This window comes from Lipophrys pholis (genome assembly GCF_963383615.2).
Source record: "Lipophrys pholis genome assembly, chromosome: 7".
NCBI classification, from domain to species: Eukaryota; Metazoa; Chordata; class Actinopteri; order Blenniiformes; family Blenniidae; genus Lipophrys; species Lipophrys pholis.
In genome coordinates this window covers 31,552,369-31,570,313 of record NC_137638.1, presented here as the reverse complement: position 1 = coordinate 31,570,313, position 17,945 = coordinate 31,552,369, and the positions used below count along the sequence as shown (strand labels likewise).

The 17,945-nt window shown below is 42.4% G+C and overlaps 1 protein-coding gene across 1 annotated transcript in view; it reads left to right on the top strand.

The window, feature by feature from the left end:
* The window catches only part of fras1 (Fraser extracellular matrix complex subunit 1), a 442,407-nt gene that overhangs the window by 206,570 nt on the left and 217,892 nt on the right, over positions 1-17,945 (top strand). Inside the window, exons 18-19 of the mRNA XM_080467793.1 lie at positions 5,867-6,007; positions 10,962-11,108. Coding sequence (XP_080323919.1) covers positions 5,867-6,007; positions 10,962-11,108 — 288 coding nt within the window. The remainder of the gene's footprint in view (positions 1-5,866; positions 6,008-10,961; positions 11,109-17,945) is intronic.

The following is a 17,945-nucleotide window of genomic DNA, read 5'->3' as shown; positions in this document are numbered from 1 at the left end:
ACGTCTTCATATGGATGTAACGCAATGGTGTGTTACTATATTTACACTAACTTCTCCATCCATGCCCACTACTACAATACTGCCTGTATTACAACGACTATTTAACACAGAAGTTACATTATAATCTAAAACGATCACACAGCGCTAACATATGAAGACGGTGCAACTGCTAATGCTAACAAAACAATGACAGGGACGTCTTATCATCACACTTTTTAGCGTTATATACAGCTTACCGAAGTGCTCTGTTCGTCGTCTCCATAGATAGAAGGAACTGACCGCTCAATCAGACCAAGTCTTTCGGCAAATCCTTCTTTATACTGGCGGAGGTTGTTGAAGCAGTCGTCCTTAAAGTGATTCGCGCACACAAAAATGACCTTACCCACAGATGTGGGTACATTTCTGTGAAAAATAAAACTCAACCAGGCACTTCGAAAAGGTTCTGATGCTGGGAGACGGTGTAACGAAGCTTGTGGGTTACTACATCCAACAACCGAACATTTCGACTTATCCTCTCGTAACTTCGGTTGGACTACAAAATCGCAGCGAGAAACAAAAATGGCGGATTGCTCGAAATGTCGATGTCCTAATTTGGCAGTTCCGCTGAGAATACTGTGACGTCATTGTTCAAAAAACGTAATAGAGAATAGAAAAATCGAAACCGATCGCAAAATATGACCAAAACAGAATATAAAGATATCAACGGAGCACCTGAAGAGACTACTTTGAACTTTTCTGTACTTCTAAACACTCTAAATATACAACAAAATGCATTTAAGGGCTAAAAAAGTGGATTTAGCATGATATGTCCCCTTTAAAGAATGACATCACACCTTCTCCTGCTCCTCTGCTCCCCCTTCTGCTCCTCCTCCCCCTCCTCCTACTGCTCTCTCCTGCTCCTCCTCCAGCTCCTCCTCTCATCTCCTCCTCTCCTTCCTCCACCTCCCCCCCGTGTGTGTGTGTTCACCCCCCCCTCTGAACAGGGAGCCTGTAATACTATGGCCCCTTTTACACAACAACAATATAGAGTGTATCCGCAAAACTTTCTTCACTTTTGGGGGGTCCGTTTACACGCCACCAGTTAGCGGATGCACTGTATCCACAAAGTTTTTAATCCGGCTCCCAAGGTGGAAAGATTCTTTCACGGTGCAAATCCCTCCTGCAGAGACTGATGGAGGCTACAGAGCCTGTTACTGCTAATGCACATCTCTCCCCCTCCCTCCTGCTCATTCAGTTGTAAACAAACATGGCGGCCACGTAGTGGTACGACCAGCGGTCTATATTCTAGTTTTATCGTCCATATCAATGGTTTAATAGTTGAGACTCACCCTGATGTCATCCGATGCATCATCAGTCCATGCGGATGTCAGGTTCTCTCCATTTTCTTCATGTTTATAGTGTCTCTGCACACACGTCTGTGTAGTTTCAGTACAAAATCAAGCAACAGCGCCCTCTAGTGGCCCGGCATACTAACTATATCGTTGTCTCTGTGTCCGCTGCTGAAGTGTAAACACATTCCTTTTTTTTAGCGGATTAGGCGTTGTCACGTGAAACGTTGTCGTGTAAACAGGGCCTTTAACACTGAGTAAGCCAGAAACACTCACCCCGAAGAAGTGACTTTTGTTCGAGAATCGTTATATGAAAAATTTCTTCATGATCAGAATTGGAAGAAGTTGATGGACACATGGTCCGATTCTCATGTCTCCACAGTGCTCCGTCTCCGATCACTGACTGGTTAGAAATGTATCAATTTCTGACTTTGGAGAGAAAAAGTCTCCACTATTCCTATAGAAGTCTATGGGAGAAAATATGTTACTTGCTGCACTTGAAGGCTTTTTAAGAGAGACCCAAGTATTTTACAGATCAAAGGAACCCCTTGTTGAAAGTGCAAGTGCTGTAGCTACGTTTTAATGTCGAATTTGTTGACATTAAAGCAGGAAATGTGGCCATAAAGACAAGTTAAATACTTTTTTTTTTTTTTTGGTGAAGTCTCCAGCCGGTCACACTCTAAATTAATGATGCCTCACTCTGGCTTACCACATACACACCCATGTTAAACTGCAAAAACGGCTGAGAACTTTATCCAACTTAAAGGCTCACAGAATACAATTGGTTTTAGATATGTTAGATTACATTTTCTATCTAAATTCTCTAGATTCTGCATGTTCCACAACTGTGGCTGACTATGGAAACAACAGATCTGAGATAGTTATGAATTAACACAATTATTTATAAAACAAAGACATTCTCAACACATGGTCAGCTGCACAGGTCATGGCCCTGCCCCCCCCAGCTTAATGATGGGAAAGAGAGAGAGATTCTAACCAACAGTGATTTATTTCCGAAACGATTCGCGTACCACTTATAATAGTCATAGCAAACGATTCCCAAATTTTCCACACGTTTTGATGTGCTTTATGTGTACGTGCTCCCAACAGTGCGGGACTAGTTCCTCGGCAAAGTTCTTGCGGCAGAAGAAGCAGATTAAAAAGAATAAAAATAAATGCCATTCCTCGGCTCCCAGGAAAAGTAATCTTTGTGCCTTGCCAGAGGCAGGGACAAATAATAACAAATTTTACACTGCAAATTTGGGAAAAGGTAATTGAGGAAATTTAAATTGCAAGGAGAGAGGAAAATACTGAGTTGAGCGGCCAATGATCCAAAGTTTTTACCAGGTCTGGACGACTCGAGGTTTAAGCAATGGACCCAAAAAGGCATCACCGCTCTCTGTACAATCTGTAAACAAGGGAAATGTATGAGCTTTCAAGAAATAGAAGAGAAATTTGGATTAGAAAAACAAGATTTTTTCAGAGATTTACAAATTCGGGATTACACATGAAAGAGACTACAATTGATTCAAAGACTGAATTGAATGGCATTATCCAAATTATAGAGGATGCGTATTCTCATGGTTAGATCTCAGATCATCTCAGCTTTTTATAAAGCCTTGGAGGAGAATAGAGAAAGCTCAACAATTTGCCTTGAACACAAATGGGAATCAGAGTTAAAGATTGACAATTCAGTTGATGATTAGTGCAAAATGTGCCTCACACAATGTTCTACCACCAGCTCACAGATATTAAGCGAATTTGGTTGGAAGAATCTCACTAGATTCGTCATAACACGACAAATTAAGAACAGACAATTAAAAATCCAACAACCATGCTGGAGACTCTGTGGTGACCTCAGAGGGACATCATCCGCATGTTTTTTGGTGCTCTTCTCAAATAAAACCGTTTTGGAGTATTGTAAAAACAACTATTAATAATACATTGACAGTGCTCTGATGATGCGTCAGACATGCAACAGGTGAGCAGAGATGGGTTGTTGGTAGCAGAGCAGCTTGGCTGATTTTGGAAGATGAATTTTCAACTCGAGTGTCTATGGCTGTAGAGGTGGCAAAGAAGTCCAAGTTCTTTAATGATGGGAATGTTAAGTACAGGAGTGGTTGCAGGGCTAAATCAGCGAAGTTGTGGATTTCCATAGCAAACACCAGCTCCTTCAGTTAAAACCTGAAGGATACATTTCGCTGAACTGTTTCAGTAATAAAAGAGATAGCTTTTGTCCAAGCCGTGATGTGGTCCGGTTTTAACTGCATGTTTTAACTACAGGAGTTGACAGCTTTCCCGTGGGCTCACCACCTGCAGGAAGGTTCTTAATCGATGCAATGTGATCTGGGTGACAGAGCTCAGACGGCCACCCCCGCGACCCGGAAATGGATAAGTGGGAGAAAATGGATGAATGGAGTTGACAGCTTTGAGTGATGCGTTCAGGTGCAACACGTAAATCTACCGTCCGACATGTTGACGAGCTGCGGGGCTCATACAGTAGCGAGGTTACACCCTAAATATGATTAATATATGACTGATAGTCATTAGTGAGCTGGAAAGTGCATGTGCAGCACACAGCAGTGCCGAAGATTTGGAAGTGCGGCACCGACATACTTTGGCCCGGAATGTAGGCATAGTCATTTTGCTCAGCAGGACCCCACAGTGCCAAACTTTCTTCTTGTTCTTATGGAGTATGAATCGACCTTAAGTGTGAGTAATGTAGGAGGAACCAGTACCAAACACAGTGACTGATGTTCTGTAGAGCTGAAGGTATGAGGGCAGCATCATCCTTGTATTTGAACTTTGTATTTGCTTACTCTTTAGATAACTTTTCTGTGAATGGCACAAAGGTATACTTCCAGCAGCACAGTTGACGTTGACAAAAAGAAGTAATGTGATTCACAAAGGTCTTGGATACAAAGTTCTGCTTCTAGAAAAACCTGTCAATATTATCTCCCTCCCCACATAATGATAACAAAGGTTGTCTTATTTTTTTGAGGTGACCAAGTCCTTTCAATGCTTTCTTGGATTGAGATAATTGAAAATAAGGGAAAGTCTGATGGAAATCAGATCTCTCCTATAATCAGCTGACTGAATATAGAACCTCTTACAATTATCTGCACAATAATAGAGCAGATAAAACAAAATGGAAGTATTTTGAAGCAAGAAAACATGTCAGAGGTACAATCTCCTGTCTGAACACAGTCAGGTGTGCTGCCTCACCTCTCTGCCCATAAAAAGAGGAGCCGCCAGACATTCGGGGTGACAGGCTGAAAAGCCTATGTGTGAGTTTGGTTTTGATTTACTTTAAACTAAAACGATGCTTATGGGACAATCTGACTCGGCGTCTCTGTGGGGGAACCCGGCGGTGGCATGCTCCACTGCTACAGGTACATTCTGTAGTTGCATCAGTTGCCTTGCCCTCGTATTGGATTTTTATTGAAATGTATTGATTTGGAGAACATCATAACACAGCAGAGTTAATGCAGATGACATAGTGAACTCCTCAGAGGTCTGTGTTTCTGCATGCAGATTTGCACTGATGTGGTAATAACCCCCATATTGTACCAGGAGGATGATTTATGGAGGACATTAAGAAGCACTCACATCTCTAAACTAAATCACAACCTCATCAACTGAACCCACTTCAAATTATGACCCTATCAACACAAAACAAAGGAATGAATCTGATTGTCTGAGCTTGTGCACCAGATAATGTGTGATGGAAATCACATTTCCAAGCTGCAATAAAAGAGTGAGGACACTACAATTATTCTTTTTCTCTTCATTTATTGATGAAATGTGTGTGTGTGTTGGTGTGTTAAACTTGATCATCAGACAGACAAACATTCTATGTGAACCGCCAATGAAATGTCTTTGACAGAGCAATTGTGGGTGGAGGTCAAAAAGTTGGTGAAAATCTAATGACTGATAATCTGAGTGTTGTGACTCTGAAAAGAAAAGCTGTAAAACTGTTTCAGTTGTTTTTGTCATTTCTTCTCACCTGAAGATTATTTTTACACCCACTTTGTTCAACTTGAATGACTTCTGTAATCTCTAAATATGCTTTGTCATATATTTGATTCTCCTTGAGAAGTAGTGCTGTGGAGTCCTTCCTGGTGTCTTTCTGTGAGCTGGCTGTTAATGTGTAACTTCTGATGGGAAAACAATGGCTGCTGGATTTCTTCGGGAGGATTGAACTCAAACTTCTGAGACTCAGACTCCAATAATGTGGTTGCACCTGCTTGTTCAGCATACAGAAGAGTGAGTGCAGGATCTGGAAATCCGATGCAGTTATGCAAGTTAGAGCTATTTTCAGCTCATAAATGAGTCTTCAGATTCATTTGTGCATCACTGTTGCTACAAGGCAAGCTTCTGTTTGTGGAAAGCAAGGCTATTCCCAGCTTATTTGTCACAATATTGCACAACCATGATGGACAAAAATGACAGAAGAAAATTGATGGTACACTCATTTTCAATGTCATTTTGCAGTAGTGAGGAGAAGCAGCATCCTCAGAATTTTCTGTGTTTTTCAGAGTGTCATCCCTCCTGCTGGCGCTGCACCGGACCATCTGCAGACAACTGCACGTCCTGTCTCTCCCGGAACAGCCTGCACCAGGGCCACTGTGAGCCCACCTGCCCACCGGCTTTCTTTATCCAGGACAAGCAGTGCCAAGGTCAGAGCACACACACTCTGCACCTCAGTGCCAGTGAGCCAACCCCCAAACCCCCCCCCCCCCACACACACACATTCTGCATCTCAGTCCAACACACAGAAAACCTCCCTGGATCATTAATACAAAAATAAAATGTAAAAATAAGCGTCCCCAAGCTACACTAAAAACATTTTGGTTAAAACTTCCCTTAGGTTCTGGAATCAGTTCAGACGATATTTTGGTCTCCAAACATACTCTACATTAGCTCTAATAGTTCCTAATTTTGTCTTCTCACCATCCTTGGTAGATGGTGCATTTGTGGTCTAGTCTAACCAGGGTATTACGTCATTTAAAGATTAATATATTGATAATAGTTTTGCATCCTTTCAGCAGCTGTCGGAAAAGTTTACCCTGCCTAAACAAACATGAAAAAAAACTATGACTAAAAAGGAAACAGAAAGTGAGAAAAACAAAAGCAGTATCAATAAATCACCAATTATGTCATAAAACTTTTTAAATGAAAAGGTGTAATATGCTGTCAGTCCCTCGGGAATCTCCTGGAAGTCTACTTCTTGAACATATCTAAATATGGAGTTCCATATACTATGAAACTTAATGAGTGAGCATTCTTTATGCTTGTAATTCGTTCTAAATTGACTGAAATAAAGATATCTTTTATTCGAAGAGAGAGAGAGAGGTGTTGCAGATTTCCACTTTAACAGAATTACTGTTCTTGCCAGAAGGGTGACAAAAGCTATGAAGGTTTTCTGAGAGGAGGAAAGTGTTAAACCAGATGTAGTTATGCCAAATAGTGCAGTTCAATAGGTTTCCCAACAACTCTGGTAATAGATTGAAAAATATCCTCCAAATGAGACCATAAGGTAGAACAAGACCAAAACATATGGGCATGTGTCGCTGGTGTTGAATGGCACATGTCACAAACAGGGTCCACATCTTGAAATATTTTGGAAAGCCTTACCTTAGTCAGGTGAGTGCAATGAACAATCCTGCACTGGATCATCCCATGTTTTGCCCAAATAGAAGATTGTGGACTTTTTTAAGGGCGTCCTGTCAAAGTTCCTCTGCTATTGTCTCACCCAGATCTGCCTCCCATAGTAATTTGATCTTATTAAGAGAGACCAGACGAAGGGAATGGATGTTGGTGTCTAGGTGTGACATCATACCTTTGAGAGTTGTTATTGATTTGAGGAATATGTCTAAAGTTGCATCCGTGGGTAAGTTGGGAGATTGAGAAAACCTGCGACTGAATGGCGGATTTGTAAGTACGTAAAGAAATGTTGTTTAGGCAGGGTAAACTTTTCCGGGAGCTGCTGAAAGGATGCAAAACTATTATCAATATAAAAATCTTGAATTAATACCCTGGTTAGACTAGACCACAAATGCACCATCTACCAAGGACGGTGAGAAGACAAAATTAGCGACTATTGGAGCTAATGTTGAGTGTGTTTGGAGACCAAAATATTGTCTGAACTGATTCTAGACCCTTAGGGAAGTTTTAACTAAGATGTTTTTAGTGTAGCTCGATGCAGGGCTCCTAACGGAAGCATGAACTAAAGCTGAGAGTGAAACCGAGTGGCAGGAATCGGCTTCGAGTTTGAGCCATACAGGAGGGGTGTGATACAATTCATCTTGTAACCAGAGTTGGACTATTCTAAGCAGGACTGCCCAGTAATAAAATCTAACATTTAGGCCATTCTACCCTTCAGTTTTTGGTCTCTGTAAGGACTGTCTGGCTAATTTTGAAGTTTTCTTATCCTATATGAAATATGTTATAAGAGCATCAACTTCGGAGAAAATTCAGAGCACACTGAAACAGACAAACTTTGGCAACATGTTCATTTTGACAGTATTAATATGTGCAGTTAGAGATAGCTTCATCAATGACCAGTGGTCAATATCATCCTGTACCCAATTCTGAAGCGGAGCAAAATTGGCCTCACAAAGGTCTGTGATATTGCTGGTTATCCTGACTCCAAAGTACGTAAGCCAATGTCTTGTTGTTTTAAATGGTAATTTTTGCAAAGGAAGTTCATGTCCTGCTTTATTTAGGGGAAATAATTCACCTTACCCAGGTTTAATTTATAGCCAGATATCTCACCAAAAGAGCTCAGAACAGTAAGAGCAGCCAGAATAGATACCGAACAATTTGAAATGTAGAGGAGGTATAGAGAAACCCGTTGTTCAGTAGCATTCCTAAATATGCCCGTAATATGTGGATCACAGCCAAGTGCGATTGCGAGGGACTTTATAGCTAGAGCAAATAGAAGGGGACTTAAGGGACAGCCTTGCCGAGTAGATTGACGAAAGGGAAAATAACCTGATTTGTTTGTCCTGACTGAGGCTAACGGGGAAGAATAAAGGAGTTTAAAGCCAAATGTATCTAAAGTGTAGAAAAGGTATCTACATTCAACCTGGTAAAGGCTTTTTCTGCATCCAAGAAGATCACCGCCTCTGGTACCAGGGACCAGGGGGAATAGTAGATTGTGTTAAGGAGTCATCTTATATTTAAAAAAGAATGGCAACACAGACTCCAAACATAAGGCCAGCATTTTAGATAACAATTTAAAATCAACGTTTGGTAAACTGATTGGTCGGTAGGAGGAGCAGGGTCTTTATACTTTTTTAGAATGAGGGAGATGGAAGCTTGGTTAGGTATTGGGGGTAACTTAAGAGACAGGAAAGATTCATTACACATACTGTATCTATCAAACCTGAATTAGCTTGTGTTGGAATTTCCTGTAGAATTCAATCGGATAGCCATCGGGCCCAGGACATTTCCCACCCTGCATAGATGCAAATGCAGAAGAGAGTTCATTAACGGTTATTGGTTTCTGTAGTTGCTCAATCAGGATGAACTGATGGAATGTCAAGTGTAGTAAAGAAATATCAACTCGTGTATGCGGGAGCTATTCTCTGCACCCGCACGCACAAGTTCTTGTCTGGACGCCTCGTGGGCCTCCACAGTGTGCTGGAGTGGTTCAATTGAGCTCTTCAGCTCTTGCCTTATAGAGGAGATCTCAGTGCGTAGGCTCGTGGACAAGGCATCAGTCTTACCAACAATGTCCCCCTTGAGAGAGTCCATCATAGACTGCAGGAGAGTAGCATTGAGGGTGCTGGAGGGATTAGCCTCTTAAGTTATCGGCCTGGTCGTCTCGGAAAGTTGCGCTGTCTTGTGGCCTCCTTTTACGGAGTCATGTTTAGGACATGTGCTAGACATCGTGAGCGGTTAAAAGTCAGATTTCTTGAGCTTGAACACTTCTAAAGGTATTTATGAATTATCCCAGGCAGAAAGTAAGAAAGTTGTACGGTAAAAAAATGTTTTAAGGTCACATTCGAACAACGATTCACCCCCTTGTATTATAGTTTTAACATGAAGTCAGGGCCCATTAGTGGGAGTGCTGCCGTCAAATGTGGTTCCCGGGCCAAGAGTTTGTGACTACTGCTTTTAAGTAACTCATATTTCTGTAGCCTTTATCTCTTTTAATGGCACGTATTGAAATAATTGCAAAGTGGGTGTCAAATAATATTTTAAGAACTGTTTTTAATATTTTCAGCCCTAAAAGCACAAATAAATGTTATTTATGTGTAATAAAAAATCAGTTTCAAAGTGTAAAAATTACCAAAATAATCAACACGTAAAATCTCTGGATGTCTGTTACAAAGCTCTCATAATAATGTTGTCTCATCACGATCACCACATGCTTCTAGTGAGTGTTTTTATCAGAAGAGTAGTCAGAGTTAAAAAAATGCAAGTGATGAAATAGGATTCCTTGCCCCAAAACAAGACTATTTGAGATGATTAATAGTATGCCAATTATTAATCAGTTTTTACTTTACCAAATAGTTGAGCGGTAAATTAAAGTGTTAAACCAGGGGTGTCAAACTCAGATCATGGAGGGCTGCAGCCCTTCCATGTCTCCCTTCTTGAACACACCTGAATGTCCTGATGGTTCATCACCACATTAAGCACAAAGACAAAGTTTGTGTCTGAGCCGTGATGTTGGTCCAGTTTTAACCACAGGTTTTAACGACAGGACCTGACAGCCCTGAGTGTTGCGTTCAGGGGCATCATGTAAACTCCGATCCATGCTATGTGCTACATGCCAAGGAGCTTCGGGGTCACACAGTGGTGAGGCTACATGCTAAACATGAATATGACAGATACACGCAATGGCGAGCTGGAAGGTGTGTGCGCAGCACACAGCAGTGCATATTACAAAATGCACTGCCCTGTCGCAGACTTTTGGCGGAATGCGGAAGTAAACAAAAATAATTTTACTAATAGCACAGGAGTTTGGGGACTGCACTGCAGAACTTCCACAAGACACTTTGGCCCAGACGGTTGGCACAGTCAAACAAAAGTTCTTCTGACAGAGGCAGCTGGCCGAAGAAAATTGCGTTATTTATTGGGCAAGGCCCTGGGGTCTTTCCGAACCTTCTTCTTGTTCATATGGAGTATGAACTGACCTTAAGGGTTAGGGTTTGGTTGTTTTGTTCCTGACATCATTTTGCTGTTATTTCTCTCTACATATCAAACAGTGAAAGTAAATGAGTTTGTGGAAATTGATTTTTGTATTCTTTTTTAGTTCATGATTAGCTGAGTCTGTGATGAGTTTAGAAAGTTTTAAACTATATTCATCACATTTTGTCAAAGGTCGCCATAAGTTGACAGTTGGATAATGAATATATTTTAGTAAAATTCTTGAACCATTGTTTAATTTAAATATCACATTCGTCACAACAAATCACCCCCAAAAAAATCCTTTTATCTTTTTATTTTTGCTCATGCAGTTTTAATGTTTGTGTTTAAGATGAATTAAATCCTGTTGTTACTGTTTTACCGTGTTATACTCTTATTTGGAGTGTTTCACCGGAAGTCTCTAGGAAGTTGGAGGGGCTACATTTTATCATATGATTAAGGATGGATTGATAGAATTGTTCTTCCTTCCTGCAGTGTGCCATCCATCCTGCCAGACGTGCTCAGGCCCTTCCCAGGCCGACTGCACCTCTTGTCCCCCGCTGGCCTCCCTGCAGAGCGGCTACTGCAGGACACACTGCCAGGAGGGGCAGTTCCTCCACAGTGCCACCGGAGTATGCATGAGTAAGTCACAGTGTGTGTGGATAGTGTGTGGATGCAATGTGTTTCATGACACTCATTGCAATCAGCACTTGTTTTTCAGTCTGAACTCCCCTCAAGAGGGTAAACCCCCTGACCCTGGCAGGGTGTGCAGGTATATGTGTGTGGTTGATGTGGAGTTTTGCTGGAGGATTTAATCGTCTATCCAGTTGATTTGTAACATTAGTATTTTTTGATATACTCTTTCTGCTGTTTTGGCTGTTTTCAGTCTGTCCAGGGACCTTTGTTTTTAAATGGTTAATAATAGCTGTATCATAAAAAGTCCTCATCTGAGAACTTCTGGAGGTGGCAGCTGTCCATGTTGTGATGGATATCGGAGGTGTAGAGGGAAAAGAGGAAAGTAGAGAGCACAGTGCCCTGAGAAACTCCTGTACTGCCGACTACCACATCAGAGCTGTAAAGCTGTAAAGCTTAACATACAGTGGTCTGTTGGTGAGGTAGTCGATGGTCCATGCAGTCAGGTCTGTTAGTGAGGTAGTCGATGGTCCATGTAGTCAGAGCACTGTCGACGCCCGTTCCCTCCAACTTCTCCCTCAGCAGAAACGCTGGACCGTGTTGAACGCTGGAGAAGTCAAAGAACGAGACCCTCACAGGTATCCTGAGTTCTCCAGGTGAGACAGGAACCAGTGCGGCAGGTAGACAATACCGTCCTTGACGATCCATCAGAGAAAACTGATCCTTTCTGAAACCTGTTCACCACAGTTGCAGTTTACAGTTTTCCAAGAACAATAACAAAAGAGTGATTTCAATTCAAGCAGAGGATAACTAACATCAAGCTGATTCACCGTTAACACTTCACTATGATCCTGTACCTATGCACAGACGACACGTCTGTTATCCACACAGAAGATTCAACCAGACAGGAAGCTGCCACACCAAATACACTGTGAATCGGCCATTTTGCTAATTAAAATGATTTATTTTTATACTTTATTTTTATTATTAGAGGTTTTTATATGTGACAAACAACAAACAGCAGACAGAGTCAATACAGGTTAAAATGTGTTGAATCATAAATTGAAATTATTTCTAAAGTGTAAACCAAAAGCTAAACCACAGATGCAAATTATTTGTAATTTATCCTCATCAATGTCTTTGGCAAACGCTGAAAGAAATAAAAATACCAGTTCTACAAAATATAGACTGAGACATCTGTGCGGGATAGAATTGGAAGTTTTGCTGTTTTAGATTTGTATTTAGGGAATTTACCAAAAACCAAAAAGAAACAAGATAGGTACCAAATACAAATTCTACAAATCGGTTATAAATAAGCAATAACAAGAAAATATCTCTGTAGTGGCTCCATGAAGCTTTCGCTGAATTAAATGTAAGGGAACAATTTTATTTTTATTTGATACAAGTGACTCAAAGTCTCATAGAGTTTCTCTCATTAACTTTAAGACATATATACTTTTACACTTCTTTGTTTTCGTGTTGGTTCTCACACTGAAATCATTCTGTAAAATATGCAGCTAACTCACTTACTTTCAACCATCTTGTCTTTCTGATACAAAGATTTCAGATTGGAGCTCGAAAAAATCGAAATGAAGATGTTTCCTTTCAATTCCCATACGGCTGTGTGGAACTGATCTGAACCTGAAGGCATGACTGCATCCAACCATACGGAGTGTTGACTTGTTTGACTTGGGTTATCTGAAGCTGTGCAGTGGGAGGGAGCTGAAGCAATGACGTTGGCTGTCAAATATAATGTAACTTCTAATGAAGATTAAAATAGTTCTGAACTCGCTATAGTAATAATATATCACCATAGAAACACAGCATACTGAAAACATCAAAGGTCAAGTTGTAGTATCTTTACTCGTCTTTCTGTTGTTGAATAAAACCCATCTGAAGCATGTTGGTCCACACAGGGAAGTCTGCTGCCTGATTATTATGTACCAGCAGAACTTGAACAGCATTAGTACGCAAACTCTATTTTCAGTGTTAATTAATTTAATAGTCACTTTTATTGTGGGTTTGGGGATTCTTAAAAGAAATAATGCTTGTCAAACTCAGAATTACGGTTCTTGTATGATTGTATTTGTTAGTATTGTTAGCTGTAGAATTCCAGTGGTTAATGCCTCTTTAATCTTATCTTCATTGACCTTGTAGATTTTCTTTATGAAAATAAGACAGTAAGACTAAAAAGTCCTGATGCTGTAATAGAAGCTTGGTTAATGTTGAAGACATGCGCCACTGCACAGGCTTACCTTTTTAGAAGAAGATTGATGCTTGCAGCTAATTAAGGTTGTGTGTGTCTGGGGCCAGTATAAGACAGGGAGAGACTGTATCTCTATTCATGGGTCTTTATTTGTATGTGCGATAAATAAATCTGGCTTCGAAAATAACAAATGGATTTTCATTTACTGTCATTTGGTGTTTGTACCATGGTCATTTTTGGAGCTCCTGATCTCTGACTGGTTGCTGCCCCCTGATATAGATGTTGATTCAGATTTTTAACTTATTTTCCATCTTTTTATTTTTAGGTTCAGGCTTTTCTTTATTTTCGGTTCTGCTACACACACAGTGAACTGAAATGGCATTTCTCTCAAACCCTCATAAAAAAACAAAACACAAGCTGAAAATACACAAAGTCAAATGTCAGCTTCCTGATAGACTGGTAGATGAAGCTGGTCCTCAGTCTGCTGGTCCTGGTCCTCAGACTCCGCTGTCTCTTCCCTGATGGCAGCAGGGGTTAGCCCTAACCACAACCCCTCCTGGGGGGTCCTGGAGGGTCCTGAGGAGCCCTTGGGGGTCCTAGAGGGTCCTGGAGGGTCCTGGGGAGTCCGAGGGGATCTTGGGAGGTTCTGGAGGGTCCTGGGGAGTCCTAGCCCCCTAGGACTCCTGGAAGGTTGTGGAGGGTCCTGGGGGGTCCTGCGACAGGATGCCGTGCAGGAGCCGTTCCACACAGTGAGACAGCTGGATGGATTGCTCTCAATGTAAAAGGTGGACTTAATAGGGGCGGGACTCTGACTCTTCTCAGCTTGTGCAGAAAGTAGAGACATTGTTAAGCTTTCTTGACCAGTGATGTGGTGTTGATGGTTCAGGAGAGATCTTCTGTGACGTGCACATCCAGGAACTTGGTGCTGCTCACCCTCTCCATGTTTAGAGGAGCACACTGGGTGTGCCGTCCCCTGAAGTAAACAACAATCTCCTTTGTCTTCTCCACGTTCAGACAGAGGTTCTTGATGCTGCACACCTGGCCAGGCTGCTCACATTGCTCCTGTATGTATCTGATCTCTGTTGCTGATAAGACCCAGAGTAGATGACTTAGCACGGATCCTTGGGGCGCCCCAAGTTCAGAATGATGGTATTGGATGTCTTGCTGCTGACCCGTATTTCCCGTAGTCTCCTTGTCAGGGAATCCAGTAGCCACAGGCCCGCCGCTCTGTGTTTCTGGTAGATGCAACAGCACATTGGTACGGTGGTAGAGGAATTATAACGTGAAGGGTAAATATTCTCTCGGAGAGAGCTTTGTTTCAGGGAACATATAAAAGTGCACCTGTGCAGGAAAAATTATCCTATGGAGGCAAACCTCACTACAATAATACATTAATATCCGAACTTCTTGTTTTTGATGCAGACTGAGAACAGTTTGAAATTTGTTTCCAACAATATCTGTTTTTATTTATTTTCTTATATTTTATTTATGAATTTTCAAAATGTAAATTACAGAACAAAGGGTAAACTGTGGTAGAGTTAGAACAGCAGACAGCATGACATTGAAAAAGCTTTCATGATCAAACACACAGTATTAAAGCACTGACAGAAAAGACAAAAAAAACTATGTAACAAACTGGTGACTTCTGCAAGCCAGGCCTTGGTGGAAGGCGCCTCGTCACCCTTCCGCTGAGTTAAGATGTTCCTTTTCGCAACAATCATACTGTTGGGATTTATGGTTGGTTATTAGCATTAAATTACTGTAAGTAATAGATTACTGAAAGTAATTTAATCACTGGAAGTAATTTATGAAAAATTGTAATTGTTAATAGAAGTAAACGGTCATTTACTCATTAACAACTCCTAAAGTAATTGAGTAATTACTTAAAAGTTAATAAATTATCAACAATTATTTATTAATGAAAAATTATTAATTTGAATAAATTTGTTATTTATTTATTAATAATAAATTGGGGCACCACCAGATAAACTGGAAATAGCTAATACAAAACAACTATCTGGAGTATCTTCAGCTTAAGTCAACAATACAAACTAAGTTCAAACTAGAACAGATTAACCTGAACTTGCCTCAGACAGTGACAAATCTCCTGAAGATCTCAGCACCTAAACCTCTTTCTAAAATTATCTCAATCCTGTCAGGTTCAAATATCTCAATATCCCCTCCCATCTTCAAATGGGAAGAAGATCTCAACATCAACAGAGACCCAACGTTTTGGTCAGAAATCTGTACAAATACATTCAAAATGAGCAAAAACCCCAATATACAGCTCATACAATACAAGGTCCTTCACAGAGTTCATTACACAGGACAAAGAGCGGGGGACGGGGGGGCTCCTGGTTCTGGATGGACGGTTGGCTGAGAGTGACCTCCAGGGCCTGATATATGGGTGTGTGTGTGTGTGTGTGTGTGTGTGTGTGTGTGTGTGTATGAGGGGGGGGTGCCCTAACCACTGGCCACCGGCCGGGCTCGCACTGGGCCCTGCGGGTCTTAGACTCTGCTGTCTGGCCGTTGGGTGGGGTGGGGGCTCCCTGCCCGGGTCCCCTTACGGCGCCTTGTCGTGGGGGGGCTGGGGTGCGGTGCTCCTCCCCCATTTGCTGTTGAATTAGTGGAGGATGGGATATCGCGGTGGCCGGGTGGGGGCCCGGCCGGCGGCCTAGGGGGCGAGAGTCATCACCCCCCCCCCCCCCCCCCCCCCCCCCCCCCGCTCCCCGAGTGTGTGAGCGTCTGGGTCTGGGTCTGTGTCGGGGAGGGGGTGGGGGTTTATCAATCAAGATCGGGGGGAGAATCATGGGGCGGGTGGGATATGAGGCTCCGGGGGGTGTAGAGTTGACTGTCCTCCGACCGGGGCCTGTACGGGCCTTCGCTTTCCCGGGTCTTGGGCGCAGGGCTGGTCCGGGGCGCGGCGGCTGGGGCCGTCTCTGCCTTGCCGGGTTGTGGGGGGGGGGGTGGGTGGGCTCTCGGCCCGGGGGGTTCGCTGGGGTCTCCCCGGGCCTGGGGTGCTGCCGTCTGCCAGGGTGGCGGTGTCGCTACGGGTCCCCCCACAACAGTTCTGGTCACACCCAGTGGACAAGCCACACACACACACACACACACACACACACACACACACACACACACACACACACACACACACACACACACACACACACACACACACACACACACACACCTCCACTCCTCACGAAAGGTACTTCTGAAGTTGCTTGTTCTCTATCATCATTTGCACAAACTTTGAAAATCATGTTCCTCTTTTGTTGGTACCTCTTTGTTAATTCATGTTCCTGCTTCACGTTACTGTCTAGATAGAGCTGCTCAGGCTGGTTAATCTAAGAAATCATCTTACTGTCTAGATAGAGCTGCTCAGGCTGGTTAATCTAAGAAATCATCTTACTGTCTAGATTGAGCTGCTCAGGCTGGTTAATCTAAGAAATCCTCTTACTGTCTAGATTGAGCTGCTCAGGCTGATTTAATCCAAAAACAGTTGGAAAGTATTTGGATCAGTGTGATAACTGCAAATAATATATGTAGCACAACAAGGATATTGTATGGAGGACTATATGGAGACTCCAGGTCTCTCCCTGTTGCAAGACCAAAAACTGTTCTGACTCCGAAGGCTCTCAATCACATCATATTGTTGGCCCAAGCTGCCGAACAGGACAAGGGCGAAAAAAACAAAACAAAGGAAATAGCTCATACCAAAATATCAGTCTTGTTTGTAAAACAGTTTATTTAAGTCAGTTAATATTTATGTGTAAAAATATAACAATCTTAAATAAAATGGAAGGTGTGAGATCCGAGCACAGACTGTTACACACCAGTGAATTGTCAACAATAAATACACAATAATCACCAAGAATCGTTCAATTCAGCTAATAGGCGTTTATTGACAAAAATGTATGAATTCATAAATAATTCTGAAATCATTTCATAAATCAACACATTCAAGTAGCAAACGACATTTAACACGGATATCTAATCTACTAAACAGCAAACACTATGTACAAAGAGGGTGTGTGCATGTGCGTGCGTGCGTGCGTGTGTGTGTGGTATGGAGTGATGAGGGTGATGGGTGTAATGACCTTGAACGTCCACCAGGTGGAGGCAGACGTCGGCGGGTCAATGTGAGTAGTTGTGATGACCTCGAACGTCCACCAGGTGGTGGATGAGTTGGGATCCTCATCCAAGATGGCAGCTCTGATGCAGTTTCAAATAGTCAAAATTGCGGCCCGGTTGCGCTCTGCAGAGCAGCGTTACTGTGGCGATTCGGGGACGCGTTCCGAGCTCACTTGACGACCAGACGACACTGTCAGTCCGGTTCTGAGCCAGAGTTCTAACTGGATGTCGAAACATGCAGTCAGAACTCTGGTGATCTGTCATTAGCAGCACAAGTTAGCGGTTCGGGTGCTAAATGTGGCTATGTGTGTGCGCTTATCTCGATCAAATAAGACGAGCGGCAGTGGACGCGCGGGGAGCGCACGAACGGGGTTAATGAAAGAGAGAGAGAAAGAGAAGGAGAGAAGAGTTCTGGCGAGGTTCTGCTAACACGAGAGTCCGGAAGTTATCAACAGAAGCTGGGTCAGCTGCTCAGACCGTCTCAGCTTCTGATAGCTGCGGGATAG